Below are 19,989 nucleotides of genomic sequence, written 5' to 3'. Positions count from 1 at the left end.
ATGTTCCAGATCATGTTGCAGACAATTTCTCAGTGACAATTTCTTAGTGACCACTGTCTTATCTGCTATTCCTAAGTAGCCAGGTGTCTATTGTCTGATAGGGTCCCCTCTGGTGTTAATCCCTTATAAGGCCAGCACAATCAAATAAAGCTATTGCTGTTTGCTTTATTATGAAAAAAAGCCCTCCTGATTCCTAGAAATAATGATAATCAAACTAGAAGTCACAGACTGTTACTCTGGCATGCTGTATATTTAGAGCAAATCTAGCAGAAATACTCAGAATTCATTTTCATCCTTCATATTTTCATGTCAGAATCTGCTGGTTTCAGCTACTTATTTTACACTGGCACCACTTCCTTTTTTCCTCTACTATTTGTTGCTTGTCAAAATAATCCATTTCTACTTCACATCCAGGAATGATAAGGCAATATTGGTTAAAAGAAAATTTGCCAAGTAAATTGCGAAATAGTTTATTTTGTCAGAGAATTAACACAGTACCAGCTACCTTAACTACTTCTCTCTGCAAAGCCACAGCAGTGACTTTAGACCCTTTACTGACTCAAGAATATGCCTTGAAGGAAGGTGCTGGATGTTGGAACTACAGAAAAAAACCTCTAGGATTATATGGCACTGTAATTCAACGAGCCCAGGTTACTTAGACTCATAGCTTGTTACAGAGGTCCAATATGTAAATCAAAATTTTCAACCATTTTTTCAAAGTTGCATGTACGCAGTAGCCATGCTCACTGAAGACATATAAATGATTCAGCTCTGGGTAACCTGATTTATTGCCTTTAGTATTTTTTGATGCAGTAACTTCATATTTCCATATTTTAGTTTTTATGTACATTTAATATATCATATTGCACGAAAAAATGACAAAAGTGTGCATTTTGTCATCTTCCCATCCAGATAGTATATAATTATAGACATGCAATTTCAACAGCTTCAACAAATATGACATCCTTCTTATATTTAGCAACATGAATCATGCATACAGAGCTTCCCCATAAATACCCTTTGTACTGACAAAATTTTGGCAATCCCAACAGTACTACCTACAATGATGGGGAATATACATTTCTTCTGAACCTCCCCATGGTACAACCATGAGAACAATGTGACTACAATGAAATATAATGTGTTTGAATGATGTCTGCTTCAAGTATCCGAAAGTGTTAAAACAATACAGAAAAATTCATCAATACGTAAGATTTTTTTTCCTTCTGGCCTGTTTTTAAAAGGAAAAGGAAAGACTGAATGTAAAAAATGTGGGAAAGCTTTTCCTTTTAAAAAAATTTGTATGTAATTAAGTACCAAGGAGTTCTGTTATGAATTGGGCAAATTGCTCAAAAACTGTGGTATACTTAGCTATATAGGAGAAGGAATAAAGAATACAAATTTTTTGTCATTAGACAATTAACTCCATTGAAATTAATTTAGATGATATAGATTATCATAGATAACAACTTTATTTAAACTGAAAGTTTATTCATTTCAATATTGAAGTTACATGAATGAAGCCTGTGTAAATAACACATTTTGTAATTCAAAGTAACATGGATTTCCCTAAAGCTTAAGAGGTTGGTTAGTCAGTGGGCTAATACATTCTGTCACTTATTACCTGTAATAATTTAAAGAGATAGTAAAACTCAATACTGGATAACACTAGGGTAAGACCATGACCCTAATCAAACATTTGTCAGCCTTTGTAGAAGATGACGTGTTTGAGCAGGCAAGCTGCAAGTAGCACTGCAGCTCTCAAAAATATGTGTGACAGCATTGGAAGACATTGTACCCCTGACAAGTATTAGACCATTTTAAAATGACAGAACTAAATCATGATGGAAAGACAGATAGATAGTTAGATATAAACATAAATATAAATATATAAAATATTATGTGGACCTACTAGTTTTTTGATAAATAGGAAGAATTCATTTGCCAAAAAAATAAAGAAACCAAGACTCTCATATTCCTGCAAAATTAAGTCAAACAAGTGATTATACCATTAAGCTATTCAACAATATGATCATTTGATCTGCAAACTACTAATGGAAAGATGTGATGAAGTTTGTTGCTTCAAACACAATTTCATCAGAATGCAAATAAAAATTTATGTATTTATGTAATTCGAGAATGCCTACAGTGACAAGCATATAATAACTTCAACAAAACATCTAAGAAGCTTCGGTTCAAGCCACGGTTCAAATGTAATTTTGAAAGTGGTCTTTTAGACTACTGATCTACATGTTTCAAAACCTGTGTACAGTAGCTGTGGTATCAAAGCTCCATTAAATTCATTTTGACTCTTTTGCATTTATAATAGCAGCCCAGTTTATCCAAGTGCAGTTTGCTTTGAAATCATTAATAAACTCTTTGAGTGTAAAGTCTCACTAAAAAAGTGATAATTTTTCTATATTTTACCCATTCAAGAAATGTCCTACTGGTAAGTAAACGGGAACCTAACCCTCAAAATGGTTGACAACCTTCCTCCAGCATTTAAATAGCTAAAAATCAATTTGTGTTTCTCACTGATATTCCTACAAGGATTGACAGTATCAATACTTACTTGAGCTTCTCAGCAAAATTTTCAGTAAGAGACAATCATGGTGTAGCAATGTTTCCAAAAGCAAGTTCAAATTACAGCATGGCTGGGATAAGAGCAGCTTCAGCAGACCTTGGACTGCCATTTCTCTGGTGGATGGAGTCCTTTCAATATGTAAGATAAAGACAGAAAGAAGAATATATTTAATTTATCTATGGACTTAATATCCTTCAATTGCAGATTTAACACTAATTCCCTTAAGTCTCAACTCTGCCCAGATTACTTTGAAAATGCTTTCATGCTTCCTTACTTTACGGCAGCTCAGAGAAAGAATTACACTTAAATTCAACTAGTTAAAAGCAAATTGACATTTGTTAGTCTGCCACAGTTACATCTGATACAAAGCACCTGTGTTTATCTCTTTCATGGAACTGTATTTATCTTGTTTTACCAGACAAAAAGGAGAGGTTTATTCCTGCAGTTGAATAAATGTAAGGGTATTAATTTTTAGTGGAATATTGCAGTAATTGTTGAGTAAGAGAGCTAAAGTGTCTATTCTTGATGAAGCATATAAAGCTCTTAAGTAAAATGAAGCGAAAATGCTCAAAGGGCTTGCAAAATTCCACTTGAGGCTGAGTAATTCTTATGTGTCCTGAAAAATCCACAAGAAATATTAGACTGGTTGAGTTCCTGCTTCGCCACCAGGAAGAAGTGAGGAAGTGTAATACAAATCCATTCGCTTTTAAAAAGATTGCAGTTTATTTTCTCTTTGTGATTTTCATGTTCTGCAAAAACTGAGGTTTCCAATACTATTGCAGGGTTTAGTCTGAACACAGCCAGCGACCCAACATCAATCACTGAATTCACATTACAGTTAAACAAAAAACAAGCAAACAAATCTGTCGTGCCAAATGTTTATCACCTATTGTATTTAGTATTTTCTTCTTGAAACATTCTTAAAATCAAGTTTTCAAAATTGGATTGTGGATAATTTTTTTTTCTTTAATTTGTAAGTTTTTATTAATTTGAAGGTTCTTTTAAAATTCCAACTGATGTTTAACCACTGTATTTACTTTTTTGGCTACAAGTTTATACAATAGTTGGTAACTCTGAAACTTTATGCACCTCATACATAAACTTTCATGGACATGAATTTTACATTCATGATTTTAAGGACTTCATGTGGACTGATGCAGGTATATTATCTGCCAGTATGCAAAAAACACCTTCAGCATCAGTTAAAACCTTCTTCAAAAGGAGGTTTTCAGTCTGACATTTTCCTGTCAGACTAGAGAAGTATTTATATGCCCCTGTTCAAACACTTTACATGCCGTTTACACATAGCTTTTTGGACAGAACTAAAATGGGTTCGTGATTGTTCTAACAGAAAGCTACCTCTCCGTTAAGTTGCATACTTTTACAGCCTCTGACTTAGTCAAGTGTGCCACCTCCCAACTATGCTTGAATGCACACATGAAAAAAAAGTAGATGACTGCACAAGTATTTCACTGTTGAGTCAAAGCTGCTATTTATACAATATACTCAATACAAACCTACAAGTTCTGGGGAAAAAAAATCAGCTGATACATTCCCGTAGTTTAGTTTCTCACATGTCTCTATTTCCATTACCAGAAAAAGCAGTATGCCACATATCTTGCATGGCAGCCTTGAAGTCACCTAAGGAAACCATAGCACCATGCTCTAGCAAGGCCCTTACATCTCACTATTATGACAAAACTCTACTGTAATACTCATCTTAGTAAAGGAAGATTTTAGACACCACAGCCTTTGCACTTTTAGCACTAAAGCAAATACCTCTAACTTCAGAAGCAATGTCTGTGCCAGGAAACCTTATGTAGATTTTGTAACTTTCATCGGGTACTTTATATATTTTATATACTTTATATACTTTGCTGAGAGTGTAACACTGACTCGACAATTATATTTGCACATTAGCACATACTGGATTCTAATAATATTTATCAAAATATATACACATATACATTTAAATCTTAATAGAACGTACAGTCAAAGTAAATTCTCCAATTCAAGCATTAGGCTTTTGCATTCTTAAAATAGTTATCCTAATTTCTGCATGTTCGAGATTAGTTCTATATATATAATTTAATGCATGTATAATCTGTATATAATCTAATCAGTAGTCAGTAATTAAAGCTAAAATTAAAACAGTTACTATATTCATACCGGAATTAATGCTATGGCTGACAGCAAACTCAACTTTGCATTAATTCAGTTAAAATATTCGGGCCAGTTTAATTTTTTTCTCTTCCTTTAATGTCATATTATCCTATCTAATAAGGTCACTCATTGCCTTCAAACTAAAAGATAAGTGGCAAGTTGGGTCAATTATATTTATGAAGAATATTATTTTAAATTCCTATAGAAATAAATTGCATTTTTACAGTATCTGAATTGAAAAAAAAACTTGTCTGTCATTGACCAGATGGGAAGTTATCATGTTGTAATATACACCAGTTCTTGGCTCTTTAAGCATCTTGCAAATCGAAATGTACAATGGTGTGACTCACTTAGAGGAAAAATAAAATATAGCAGACATTCCCTACAGCCATGAAGCTAGCACCATTAAATGCACTGAGAAGTTTTGTAACGTGCATATGGAGAGACATATGTTCTCTCATCCTCATAGCTCAGTACTAGTGAAAATAAGACTAGCCCCATAAAAAGTGACAAAAGGTGGAGTACATATAAATATCATATACAAATGTCCTGTTTTGTACAGTAGAAGAAAAAAACCCAACTTTGATTTGCAAATTATATGACAATAAACCCCAAATGAGGCAAAGAATGAATCACAATTACCACTAAAGGAACTGTCATATAAATTATCAGTAATTATTTAGTTCGATAACCAACTATATTATTTTGGTTTGTATTCAGGATAGTAAGAAAGAAAACTTCATGTGCTAAGTTTAAGATGCTGTAAGGCAAGTAGACAGGCTAATCCACGGTAAGAACCTTGACACTGCTGTTGGAATCAAATTGATAAAATTAAACAGACTGTAGCCATTTTAAGGAATGAAAAATTATGTAGGAAATCAGTTTACATAGTAAACAAATTAATTTCAGGAACTAGCCAAACTTTTTTTTGAGATAATAAGCTTATGAAGACTAAATACTTAATAGCTAAATGCATGACAAATTAATTAGAGTAGTCAGTTAAAAATTAAGTGGCTACAGTTGAGAGGTATACAATGACCTGTGCTTCCAATTTTTTTACAGACAGTGAAGATATATTTTAATTAGCTATAAGATGTAAGTTCAGAAACCAACCCATGAATAATTGGTATACTCTGAAATACAGTCTTCTGCAATAGTTAAAGATAACGTTTCTCTATAATGTTCTAAAGGCAGTATTTGAAGGGGAAAAAAGTTTCATTCACATAGAGTGTAAAATCAACAAAAAAACTAGAACATCTCAGAATTACTCATTAGATACAGAGTCCTTCACTTTTTTTTCCTGAGCAGCTAAAAGGTGTGTTGTTATCACCAGGACAGTATGCAAGGCTCTCTCTACATATGGACTTTTCTCACAAAGGTACGCTGATTGTATCTTCTCAAGAGATGTACTTTCTTTCTTAATTCGCATATTCCTATTTGGTGATCAAGACGTTGTGTATTTTAGTACTTTTCTTCCACAGAAAATAAGTGCATACTACATAGCTCTGGAATAGTTTTCTGCTATTTATTCAAATCTATCTTAATTCCACCTCTGAAAAGATAATTATGTCAGACTGAAATGGTACCAGCATTTCCTGTACATACTGTTACAAAGCAAAAGGTACTCGTGATATCATCATCCAAAACTCATGCTTCACAGTATAATTTAAATTTTGAGATCTTGCCTTGCATGAGGGCATTAAGAAACTTGTTCTCCTTTCTACAATGAAAACTTAATGGAACATAAATTTTCCAGAAATGGATGACTAGATTCCCTTTCTATGCAATCATTCCCTCTACTGTATCCTTCCTTCTCTTGTCCTTTCTCTCCAACGATGCATAACTTTAAAAGTCACTGACAAAGTTCTTTGAAGCTTGATAAACACACATGATCTTTCATGCTTCATAAGAACTTAAATTACTATTTCAAGCAGGACACATTCTGAATTCACCAATTATTCAACTCTGTTTAGCATATCGTTAGTGAACCACATGATTCTGATGCAGTCGTGACATATATTGTCTCTGGTCCTGCAGATACGAGAGGCACCAGGGAAGGAGAGAACAGGATTGATGACATGTAGTTAGGAGTGGAGCCTATGGAGAGAAATCAGCATGTTTTGTGTAGTTTGGGGCAAAACTACAGGGAAGATACTTTTATATACAAGGTAAAAGATATTGTGTGTACAAGGAAAGAGGTAATAAATCCAAAGTACATGAGTCATCCATAGGTCACCACTCATTGGATAACGTACTCCTCCAAAATATAAAATTTCTTTCTCAGAAAAAACAGCAACATCTCACAAAAGCAGCTTTTCATGAAAATGGAGAGTGTAAACTTCTCAGGAAACAACCTTGAAAAGGATGAGGGGGAGGTGAAAGGGTTAGGAGAGTATCTACACTGGTGTGGGACTACTTCAATTTCAAAATTAGAAAGCAAACAACAGCACAGCTGGTAGCATGTACCTTCTATGTCACTTGTCATTATATGCAGTGATACAGAAAAGTAAAGCTTTTGCTTCTAATCATTCAATAATCTCCAAAAAATTCAACTATGATCAGGCAGCATATTGCTCAATGAGTCATTCATGTAACAAATATTTTTTTAAAACAGCAATCCTAAACAGAAAGGCATAGATTCTTTATCTCCCCTTTAATTATAAGTCCTTTAGAACAGCAATTGTGCTGAACTTCTGTGTTGTCAAGTATATTGTCATATACTCTTTAATTAAAGCCAGAAGGCATTACTGATAATTCAAATATCAAACATAATTAATAGACTAGCAAAATACAGTCCTTTCAGTGCAACTTTTTCTTCAGACTCTCAAAGATTAGAGAAATCTGTAATGAATTTTAAAAATGCTGTACTGACTTCTAAAAATCAGAATATTAATTAGACATTTATTCAGATATACTCTTCAAAATGTAACAATATTTGACTAATACTGACTATCTGGTGATCCTTTTACAACAATCAACTTTTGATACTCACTTCAGAAGGAAAAAACAGGATGATGGTACGCAAAATAACCAATGTAATGGATGATAAAAGACTTCAGAAAAATCTCGAGGAAGATGTTCATCAGAATTATCCAGAAATGTCCTGGAAGAAACCAAACACTTCTGAATTACATGGGAGACTGAAAATCCCCTTGGATCACTATTACTAAATGTATCTTATGACAAATACTCTTAATATATGTATGCAAACACATAATTGGAAAACTATCTGTGTACTGTAAAAATATAATTCTATATTTTATTCACTTTCACTCTCTTTGAAACTTGGTATCTAATAACTGTTATTCAAGTTTTCTTTGTATTTTTATTCCTATATAACACATTTTAAAACTATGTTTGAAAATGCATTCAATAAGCCAATTTCTTCTCAGGCATTCTACAGCTCTTTTTTTCCCACATAACAAAAATGCATAGTATTTTCTACACTTTTATAATAATGATACATAAAGTATCTTTTGAAATTATACTGACTGACATGCAAGTATATAGACACTTTGTTTTAAACTGGACAAAAATTTGAACCTTGAAGCTTTGGACATCCACTGGCTAGAGAGAAATTGAATACTGGTTGTTTTCAAATACAAAGAACTAGAGAAGAACTAGATTGTGACATAGATATCATTTTGTAATACTTCACTTACTCAAATGATGTGAGAGATAAAATCTATGAACACTAAAATGAAATATTTAATTAATTAATTATATTAATGTAATATAGATATGTGTAAGGATTCTTTAATTTAATATTTGTTAATTTATTAATTATTGTTTAGTAATAAATTATTAGCATTTGTATAATCTTCTAGCATTCTACTAGGATTCAATAATGTGTGACAGTAATGGATGCCCCTTGGCCTCTTCCCTTTTTATTCTCATTTACACTGCATACAATTCCAGCAGAGAGGAATTCCAGCCTGTTACATCCATCCTCCAATAAATATAAACAATTATCACTTCACAAGCACCTTACTTTGCATCTTACTTGACTCTGAATTTTTTGTCTTTCATCTAAAGTAATTCAGAACTATAGCTACTACACTGTCTATTAGGCCTTGATAAAAGAATAGAGAGAATTATATTTTTTCAGGTGTATAGTTTCTGAACTTCTCCAAAAGGTAGGCTGTTTTATTTGGAAAACACTCTTACTAATAAAAAAATAATAGAAAGAATTTCCTACAGATATCTAAATTATCTTAAGTAAGCAAAATCTGAGCAGAAGGATTAGCACAGTGAATTTGTGCTCTTTGTTAATTCATGAAAACCTGAAGATTAAAATAAAGCTGAGATTCTATTATAGCCAAAAGAAGAACACAAACTCAAAAAGGCTTATTTTAAGGACAGTAATTTCAATATTATGAAAGTAAAAAAGACATCTTATTGTCTCTCATCCACTGGGATATAGCAAAGTACAGAGCAAACATCCTACACAAAAGTGTGATAAATACATTTTGGTTAGCAATCTAATTTAAAAAAAGGACCACATCTTGTCTATTGGTTGTGTAAGAACCGTTTGAGAGAAAAGCAGCTTGTTAAGTATGACTCCTTAGCTGTATCCTAAGGAGCCTCAGCTGCATCCTAAGGAGAAGCACAGGGCAGATTTTTGTATTCTGACTTATCTCCTCATACCAAAATCTCAACAGAAATTTTTAAAGTGATAAAGAGATAATCTGAGGGTTTTAAATATTGTTTAAGTATTAGAATAGCTTCAAATACCATTAAAAAAACCAAGTGTCTAATGATATTAAAGTAATTCTCATGACAACATTTTTAATGTCCACTGTTGGCTACATAATTCTTGCCAGGAAAACCCAACTCTGTGCCAGACTGTTGAACTCAACTACTCTTCTGACAGAAGTATAATAATAGCTAGTAGGGCATTTGTTTTTCCTTCAAGTTATGCTAAAGCAGCTGCCTATTGTCTCAAAGCAGCAGATAGTGGATTTAATACCAAAGCAAGATTTCAAGTTATAGTGGCTTTATTCTTCAGTCAAGTATGACAAGGTGAGAATTGATCCTGTAAGCCTGAGTGCAGCTGTGAAGAAATGAGATGCCAGCAAGATGCATCCTAGCAGTATCTCCTTGTAGTTTTTGTACATTTTGTCTCTGTATAAGGAATAGACCTTACTAAAAAACAACTTCATGAGTTATAACTCATATATTGAACAGAAATGTTTTCAGTATTTAATACTGAATGACATTGAATTTACAACAACAGAGAGCAATTTTGCCAATAGGCTCTCTAAATGCTTCTCTCAACATTTAAATAATTTACCTGACTTCTTGTTGAGAAAAAATGATATAATAATTCATAGTGTGTAATCACAAAAGGTGCACCCACCTCACTCTGTATGCTCTTCCTTTACAGACTATCATCACCTACTTAGTGCAAAAAACTAAAAATATCAGAACAAGCACAAGAACAGATCTGCTCAAAACTTAAGCAACCCACAGCCTGAGGTAGAAGACAGTCTCTACTTTGAGGCCTAGATAATTTACTCCTTGTAGTGGGTCTAGCGCTGGCTAAATCGCCAGTGTACCCATTAGAATTATCTACTAATTTCCTGCTGTGAGATAGGATTAGGAGGAAGACAAAACAGGCTCAAACTTTGAACAAGACAACTTGGTACAAACTAGGTACTTGGTACAAAGAAGAACTTTATTACTAGAAACTACAAGAAAAAATAATGACTCAGAGTAAGACTTAGAAGACTTCTCCTCTCCCGACAACTTTTTTTCTTTCACACTGACAATACACAGAAACAAATCAGTTTGCCATCTCTAAAAGTAGTCTTTCACCAATTTACATAGGGACAGGAGACTTCTCTTCAGTTTATGGAGATTTCTCCACAAGAAACAGTTTTCTCATCGCTTTGATGTCACAGTGATCAGCCGCCCAGGAGAATGGAAATCTGATCACTATGTAAAAGTCCCTTCCTTGACTAACAATCTTCCCACAATTGTTATAGAGGACCATGTCAACTTAAGGGGCACACTTTAAGGATTATAACAGTTCAAACAAAAGCTCTTCTTCTTCTTCTTCTTCTTCTTCTTCTTCTTCTTCTTCTTCTTCTTCTTCTTCTTCTTCTTCTTCTTCTTCTCCTCCTCCCCCCCCCCCCCCCCCCCACCCAGGGGGGGCAACAGGGATCTTCACTTCTCCTCTCTGTTCAAACTTCTCATGGGATCATAGCCACTTCAACATCTGCTTACTTCAACACAAATGCCTTTGCCCATGGCGTCAATGTGAATGGGTCATCTACCCCACAATGCATTTTCTGCTAGCTACAGGGAAACAAAAGTATCTTCTCCACAGCTTAAAAAAAGAGAAATTCCAGTCCACGGCTCTCCTCCTTTCCTTATCTAGGACCTGATTCTTCCTTTTGTCTGATCTCAATGTTTTCTTGCTGTTTCTGTGCATATCTTCATCTTGGTCGTTTTCTTTCACTCAGGAGAGAGAACAAAATGTCTTCAAGTCTCACCTGGGCAACGAAGGAATTAATATCTTGTCTGGGCCAGCAGATGGCCATGAGATCTCTTCCTGGCCATAGCCAGGAATTATTTAAGATAAAGAGTCTTTTGGAGCCGCTCTGGGGCTGGGCTGGGATCCCAAGGGCCCAGCCAGGAAGCAGTGATGGTTGTTCCAACTACATTCCATTCCAGGGGGGCCTGGCTCAGCCCTCGCCTCAACCCCTTGCAGGGGCTGCGGCAGGCAGGCCCGGCCCGCAGCCACTCCTGGGGCCCCACGGACCCCCTGGCTCGGCCCAGGCTGGTGGCAGGGCAGGGTTTTAATGTCAGCTAGATGTTCAGCCGAGCAGCAGGCCCCCTCAGCAGCTGAGCGGGCTCCCCTCCACCTTTCTATCAAATGCCGGGGGCCCTGGCCGACGATGGGGCCTGGCAGCTTCCTAAGCCCTGCGTCAGAGCCCGCCCGGCCCTGCCCAGGCCGGTGTTACCTTTTACTGAGGCGGAATAAAAAGAAGGGTAACTTTCTGGGCTTGTGTGTTTTAAAATGCAAATTCACAGAGGCATGTTCAGCCTTCTCAGTGGTTTAATAGGTTGTCAATGCTCAAAACTGGTCACTGATTGGTTTTTTGTCAGACACAGAGGAAGCTGCCAGGTCCTAACAGGGAACTATTTCAGGAAATTTATACAAACCACCACACTCCTCTACAAACTAACAAGTAAAGAATGGTATAGGACTCTCCTGTGTATTCACGGGCAGCACTGAAACAATGCAATCCACTACGTGAAACCCCAGCTCCTAGAACTGAGGAACTGACAATAATCATGTCAATGAGTAAGACAATGATGACTGGAAATTCAAAAGTATGAAAATCCTCTTATTTCAGAGGTTTGAGTAAGTAGCAAGAAAATAGCAACACTCAGTAGATTTGGGGGACACGTTCTAGAGACTCGTTGTTCAACAGGTCCTCGACAATGAGGACAAAAGCTGACAGGGAACAGTTGCTTAGGACATTTTCAGGTGACACTGAACTGGGGGAAGCAGACACAGTAGTTAACACAAGAAACAGCTGAGTGCCTACTCATGGATGACTGGGACAACAGAAATTCACTAAATTAACTGAGGTAAAGAGAAACTGTTTACTCCAGCTACAGAATTACAATAACCTAGATGGGAACTGACTTGTCCGAGTGCTGCCCTGCTCAACCACAAACCTGGGGTTTATGGGCAGCAGGGTCTTGAAGACAAGGCAACAGTATATCATCACTAGAAAAAACACAAACCACACACTGGGCTCTAATAGGAGGAACACAGCAACTAAAACCAAGTGATTTACTTCATCTGCTTGTCAACAGTTTAAGCCTTACCTAGAATATTTTGTCCAGATGTTAGGCCTGCATTCAAGGAGGATGTGAGGAAACTGAAGAAAACTAAACTGAACCACCTCTAAGAAATGTTTGAAGGCCCTAGACACTTTTACACTGGTGAAGAATCATCTAATGGCAGCCTGCTACCACCCAAAGAGCAACTACAAAGACAACACTGACCAACTTTCCTCAGTGGGGGTTGATGTGATACAGCAAATTACAGCCAGCAGCTTTAAGGGTTCACACTAGATACGAGGCAATACTTTGCATTAAGGCATCAAAGCTGCAGAGCAGGCTTCACAAAAAGTTGTAAAACTTCAGTTACTGGAGGCTGGCATGTGTCAGTTGAGTCAGTCTAACACAGTCATGTTTGACTACTCTTGGTGATTGTTCTGCTTTGAGGAGGAGGCTAGATTAGACAACCTCCAGCAGTCCTTTCCAACCAACATTTCCATTATGCTGAAGATACTTCAGGAAGGCCACATAAGGGTGGGGAAAAATGAAGCACAGAAAAACAAGTATTAAACCCTGACAACCCAAGATTCATAGGTAAATTTTGGACCAGATCTAAGAAACTTTGTCATACAAAAGAAACTCTAGACCACAAAATTAGGAATGAGAAAACAGAATCACCTTATTTGAAGTTAAAGATATTACTAATTTTTCAGAGTCATTATGGTTTTGTTCAAGTTCCACAAAATAATTTAAAAATTTGAATAATTTTAGTTCACTTAAGCAATAGAAAATACAGCCCCTTTAGTAAGTTGGAAATGAGCCAGTCATATTATTACGCAACTCCTAGAAAAGAATGTTTCATCATCGCCAGTTTTATGATTACATAGAATTTTCTGGAAAAGTCTAAAGATTAAATGACTTCTAGGCACTTAAGAGAAAACTTCCAGTACCAAATGAGAGCATGATAGATTTAAAAGAAAATATTTTACTTCCAGTTAATTATACCAATGATTTGAAAGATAAGGAGCCAAGATAACAGATGGAAATTGTGATTATACAAGATAATTGCAGAGAGAATTGATGGAAGATTAGTATTCCTTTAAAATCAGGCATAACATTTAAATTTATTATTGACAGATTCTTGATGCATAAACTATGCATACCCCAGTAAACAACAGACCTATGTACTATACCTAAAATTCACTGTATCAAGACGTTTCCAATTGAATATTGTAATTTAAGAAGCTGATTGGCTAAACCATTTTTTTCTTTGTACTCTGGACACTGGGTTAGGTTACCTGACAAACATTGGCTGCAATTAAATATACAATATAAAAAATCGTTTTGATAATGGGACCTCGCAGATTGTGAAAACACAAGTTCTGAATAGAAGTTAACTTTAAAAATCCAATTTTACTTACTAAAACATGCATCCTCTACATGGAAATGGTCTTCAGGGTTAATATTGTTTTTGTAACTATGTAATAAAATATGACAATTTTCAGTATTCTTTTTAAACAAAGCTGCCATATTTTGGTGGTGATTTGCAGAGTACTTTGTAGTAAATTAAATGAGCTGCTACATTCAGCATATGTCACGTTTTTGATCTCCAGATAAGCAAATTCAGGTAATGAAATTCACATCCCCAAGCTATTTGACCAAGTTGTTTACCTGCAGCATTTTACATAAAATAAAAAACAAGCTTTTTATTGGCACTTTGTTCTGAAACTCCGTGAGTTCTCCAGTAAGCACACATTTCTTGTCATGCTATGTATACATAAATATGTAAACAACACTGATCAGTGGAGGAGACTAGAATCACTAAAAGGAACAAATTATACTGCACAATTATTTTGGTCTATAATTGTACAGGTTTTCATAAAAGAAGGATGAAATATCAAAACTGACAATAGAAGCAGTTACAACTACTGCAGTGTCCTTTCCTGTCTCCGTTTCTACTGCCACTGCCTAATCTGAGTCACCTTCTAAATTGCTATCTATTCATAAACCTGTGTAATATAAGATCAAACATCCAGTTACATTCCACTTTTGCATGTTCTTTAGAGCCCACAAATAATAAAATGAGCCCCCACAAAAAAATGAGCCTGTAACAAAAAAATTTTAGTTAATGCAGCTTATATACAGGAGGTCTCCATCCTAGTATTACCTAGAATTTTCTTACTTTGAATAATGAAGTAAAAGCTAGTTGAATAGGATGTGGCTTCATTAGTTTGGGGTTTTGGTGTCCCTCTTTTTTAAATATGTGATCTAACAAATTGTATTGCCTCTTACATCAAATTTACAGAAGAATTTTATCAGCAAAAGACTCAGACCCAATTTCAGTGCAAGTTACATGTCTATTTTTTACAGCTGCGACTTGCAAATACATGATTTTATAAATACAGTAATTCTATATTCTTACATTTTAACTGTATTTGTTGAAACATACTGGTCATGCAACCAGATGATCATTTTAGTAAATTATCTTTACATTCCAATATGTCTAGAAACATTATCAGATGGCAACAGAATATTCTGATTTAGCTGGAAGTCTAAAGTAGATAAATCTGAACTAGTAAGATGATTTTTTTTTCAATTGATGAATGACTAAGTCCTTGAAAACCTTGCCAAAGTATTTGGTACCAGAGTAGTAAATGTTTTCAGATCAACAAGACCAAATTTAAAAAGAAATATGCAAATTTGGGGCAGTAATAATTAATGAAATTCTACTAGTTTTGTTACAGAGGAAATCAACCCAGACATTCACTATGGTCTTCGTTATTAACAGAAAAGAAATGTACAGCAGGAGTTTGATTCAAAGCTAATAAAATCTCAGCAGATATAACTGGGCTTTAGGTAAGATCACAAAAATAAGTATAGGGTCAAACTGAGAAACAGTCAAAGTGCCAATAGTATGCATTGAATTTAATTTCAACACAAAAATTCACCTTGTAGATCTCTCCATGTAAGCTCAAGAATCAACTTTACGTCAAATTGAATGTTTATTTCATACTCACTCATACAAATTCTTCAGGGGTGAAGTTAAAATAGCCAGCACAGAGATCAGACTATTGCAGTGGCTATGTATTTTATAGATCTTCAGATCTCTGTCTTTGTGTGGATTTAGAAACTCCTGCACAGAACTACAAATTGACCAGAGCATATCTTCAGTGGACATCAAAATTGCTGCAATATCAATTCTGTAGGGAAAAAAGGCCCAAGAATAACATTACTTAAGACATCCTGATAGTGGTAAATTCCAATTAAACAGGCATTTTCTCTGACAGGATAAATACCAGAATCATAGCATGGACTTCAAACTTCCTCTTCAGTGATGCAGGAAGTCTCTACCCACTACTCTGTAAAAACTCAACTCTTTCACAGAGAGGTTGTTACTGAAACTAGTAAAAAGAAGACTTAAAAATTTGGAAATGTCCTTTTTCAAAGGACAGTGTCACTAGGCATGAACAATTTACTTTCTAAACTACAAGTAAATAAATATAATTTTTGTTTTCTATAATTAATATGTACATACTATTCTAAATCCAGATGGGGCAAAAAAATAGAAACAAAGGAACTTAGTCTTCAAATTAACTCCATGCAACATCGTACAATGTGGAACATTTCTGAGTCAGTAATCTGTTGCTTGCTGGTACTGACTGGCAGAGGATCACATGTCATTGGCCTGAACAGCAAGAACCCAAACTACAACAAAATAATCTCACAAGACTATGGTGACATACAATACATAGGAGACGTGAATAACACAAAAAATATGGGATGTATAAAGTTAGACTTTAAATAAGTACCTAAAAGCCCTGGATGCACATGTGATCATATGCATTTTTAAGGATCATGTTATTTTTGAAAAATTTAGGCAAACACAAATAAACAGATATTTGTCAATATTACACATCAGTTCTCTACCATTTGAAGAGAAAAGGTACCCTACTACAACAGTATTAAATAATATGTAAAGATTCTGTGATAAAATATATTGAATTACATAGAGTATTTTTTCATTTATTCATGACTGGATAGTTCAATTTACTTAGTGAAAAATTCAAGACTCACCTTAACGAATATACAACTTTTCTATAAAATGACAATATAGAAAATTCTTTCTTGTTTAAATTAAATTCATACAGAATTGACTAATATGAAATTTAAGTAATATTGCATTTTTCATATTTCAGGGAACTTTTCCCTCAAAAAAATTTCCAGGCAAGCTTTCAGGAAACCTCCCTGTACCAAGGATATAGAAGAGACTGATTGCAGTAAGTTATTGCAGGAATAGAGCACACAGATAGGTATGTAGAATAAAACTTTGGTTTTTTCCTACCCATTTCAAGAATATGATCTTGCACAAGTTATTTGAGCTTTCATAACAATACTCCTTTTCATAATAAAACTTGAGATGACAGCATGTAACTCTTAGCTCACACAGAACATGTACCTGCTTAGTGTCTCTAACTCTCTAAAATTACAAACCCTTTAACTCTTCTCAGTGGTGCTGTGCAATAGGTCAGAAGGCAATAGTCAGAAACTGGTGCACAGGAAGTTCCACCTGAATATGAAGAATACTGTGTGGGTGACCAAGCACCGGAACAGATTGCCCAGAGAGGCTGTGGATTCTCTCTCAATGGACACATCTAAAAGCTGTCTGGACTTGGCGTTGTGCTATGTACTCTGGGATGACCCTGCTTGAGCAGGGAGGTTGGACCAGATGACGCAGTGTGGGCCCTTCCAAAGTCACCCATTCTGTAATTCTGTGTGATTAGGTGAGGAGCATTACACCTATTTAGTCAGTAAAACAAGACATTGGATAGAAAGGATAAAGGTAGGGCAATCTTCCACTTAAAGACACCTGCTTTAGTATTTCTCAAAAAGACCCTCCCCTCTGACAAAACATAAGAATTGCAGTAAGAAAAACTTCCAATTTCTTATTTCCTAAAATGACAGAAAAAGGAAGAGCCTCTTTCTCCTCTCTCCTTCTACACCACTGGCATCATTCTGACAAATCTTTTGATGTGACCTTGTAGCTCTTTCAATTGAAAAGTGCTATAAAAACACAAATTATACTGGAAAACATTAATTTTTCTTAATGAATCAATAGCTTGATTTCTATTCCTGACGTTGCTAATTCTGTCCACATTTTTGGTTGCACAACCAATCCTCAATGCACTTTCATTGTGAGGCTTTCAAACCAATCAAGCAGTTTGTGAAACAATTTCACAGAGAGTTGAAAGAGGCCTTTGATTCCACCCAGTTTGCAATATAACTACTAAATATACTTAAATATACAAAATATATATTATTAAAACAAACATCAAAATGCATAGATTTGGTCTATCCTCACTGCTGTGTTCATTAACATTGAAATTTGAATCAAAGCAGTGAATAATAGAAAACTAACATTTACTTCTTTTATTCACCAAAACGCTGCATTAAATATACAAGCATTACCTGATTTGTGGTGTTCTTTTGTAACTCGGACACACCTGACAATATCTGGAGGACAGAATGTCCAAAGATTGCTCTAGTACATCTGTAAGAATCTCCTGGGCTGTCTTTGGAGGTAGAATAGTCCATAGATCATGATGAAGAGCACAGCAGAAGTAATGCCACATCTGGACAGAGAATGAACATCTTTCCCCCTATTAAAACCACCACATATTACATAACAAAAACACACCTTCCAAAACGTTAATTTAACTCCTATAGGTCTAGTTAATTCAATCTGAAATAGCTAAAGAGTTCCAGGAATATATGGCCAAAAATGGTCCTTGAAAAGATGTGAGACATCTTTATTTGCAAGGAAACACATGCTGCATTTCAGTCACAAAATTATAGTTCTGCCACAAAATAAGACCACAGCATTTGAACTCTTATATCCTCAATTAACCTATTCTCAAAACCTATAATGTTGCAAGTTTAGTTTAAAAACATAGATAGTATTCTGTATGCAGTAGAATAGCCAGATAAAGTTAACAGTTTCTTTGTCAGCAAAGAAAATACATTTAAATTACTTAAGCTGGGTATTTACTCAGTTTCAGAAATGCTATGCATAACCATGATTAAAAAGCCTTGCTTATATATAATAGATATTCAAGAAGAGTAGAGAAAAGAACAACTGAAATATTAAACCAATAATAAGAGATATCCAGATTTTTTTTCTGCTTCTAATTTGAATGTATTGAAACCAAATATTTTCTGGCAAGGAATCAGCATCGGCATTAATATTTCATTGTCTAAACAGATCTGTCCCATTAAGACACAGAAATAAATACACAGGAGTCAAAATCACAGCAGTTAATCCATAATGTTTCTAAAAAGTACACAGGAAAACTCACGTTTAAATATTTCAAGTAATACCTTTTCAGCAATTGCATTATCATGAAGCTCTATCATAAGAACAGAGACTTCAATCTTCAGTTCCCACATCCCAAAGGTACTGAGAAATATTTTAAGGATTTGTTGATATTTTAGCATTATTAGAAATACAAAATAACCCCACAATTTAAAAAACACTTTTAGAGTTTGATAGGCATTCTTTAACAATGAAAATCAAGAATAATCTGGCTTCTTTTTCAATACATTAGCCTAAGCATTAGCAGATTATTGGAAGTTGAAACTATTTGGTTTTTCTCTGACATAATATTTGAAGTGCATTTTATATTAAAAAGTGGCAAAAAATTTTACAAGAATCAAAATAAATGAGCTGGTTGACAAGTTTAACTTTTTAACTTTATAAACACAAATCATTTCACTTTCTCTCCTTTGGTTTATTTAAGTAATAGCTCTTTTCCCCTTTTTTTAGTATTGTACCTCCACTGCAGAAGCAACAATATCTATGAAGATTTAAATAAGATTCACTCCCCTCTTCTGACCTGTGTTTCTATTTGTTGCCATTTCTAGACAATTCCACTGATAAATATCTGCTATTTTTGCAGGCTTCATATAATAAAAACAGATGTGAGCTTCTGTTTAGGTTATATGAAGAAACAAGCAGCTGTGTTTTATTACATAAGCTACTCAGTATCATCTCTGAACAGACAATTCTTTATTCTTTGACTGTTAGGAAACATAAGTTCCCACAGCTACAACAGATGTCTGCTACACTAAGAGCTTCATTCAAAAACATAATCTGGAGAGCTGGCCCAGTGGCACACTCTTCCTGCTGAGCTCATATGTTGGAAGAAGCTACCTCTCACTGCTGGAAGTTTCAGCAGGGAATTGTCTCTGTAACAAGCAACAGATCTTAATCCAATCTCTTCCATTTAGGATGCCTACAAGATGTCAATTGAAGGAACATATGCTCAGCAGCACACCTCCTGAAGGAACTCAGAGCAGATCATGGTCCACCCTTAGGCTATCTCCCATGGCTCAGTAAATAGAGGAGTGCTGATGTAAAATTACATACTTTTCACCTCAAATCCTGC

General features: G+C 34.9%; 1 protein-coding gene across 6 annotated transcripts in view; it reads right to left on the bottom strand.

The window, feature by feature from the left end:
* KIAA0825 (KIAA0825 ortholog) overlaps positions 1 to 19,989 on the bottom strand; it is a 243,702-nt gene that overhangs the window by 132,505 nt on the left and 91,208 nt on the right. For all 6 annotated transcript variants that reach the window (XM_088156364.1, XM_088156363.1, XM_088156359.1 and 3 more), the window contains 4 exons: positions 18,014 to 18,204; positions 15,565 to 15,747; positions 7,740 to 7,850; positions 2,573 to 2,712 (listed from right to left, as the gene is read on the bottom strand). In XM_088156364.1, the coding sequence (XP_088012490.1) occupies positions 2,573 to 2,712; positions 7,740 to 7,850; positions 15,565 to 15,747; positions 18,014 to 18,204 (625 nt within the window). The remainder of the gene's footprint in view (positions 1 to 2,572; positions 2,713 to 7,739; positions 7,851 to 15,564; positions 15,748 to 18,013; positions 18,205 to 19,989) is intronic.

Source organism: Sturnus vulgaris, chromosome Z, assembly GCF_052056855.1.
Source record: "Sturnus vulgaris isolate bStuVul1 chromosome Z, bStuVul1.hap1, whole genome shotgun sequence".
In the NCBI taxonomy this organism is placed as follows: Eukaryota; Metazoa; Chordata; class Aves; order Passeriformes; family Sturnidae; genus Sturnus; species Sturnus vulgaris.
The sequence above is the reverse complement of the archived record's forward strand: the minus strand, read 5'-3'. Positions and strand labels throughout refer to the sequence as shown.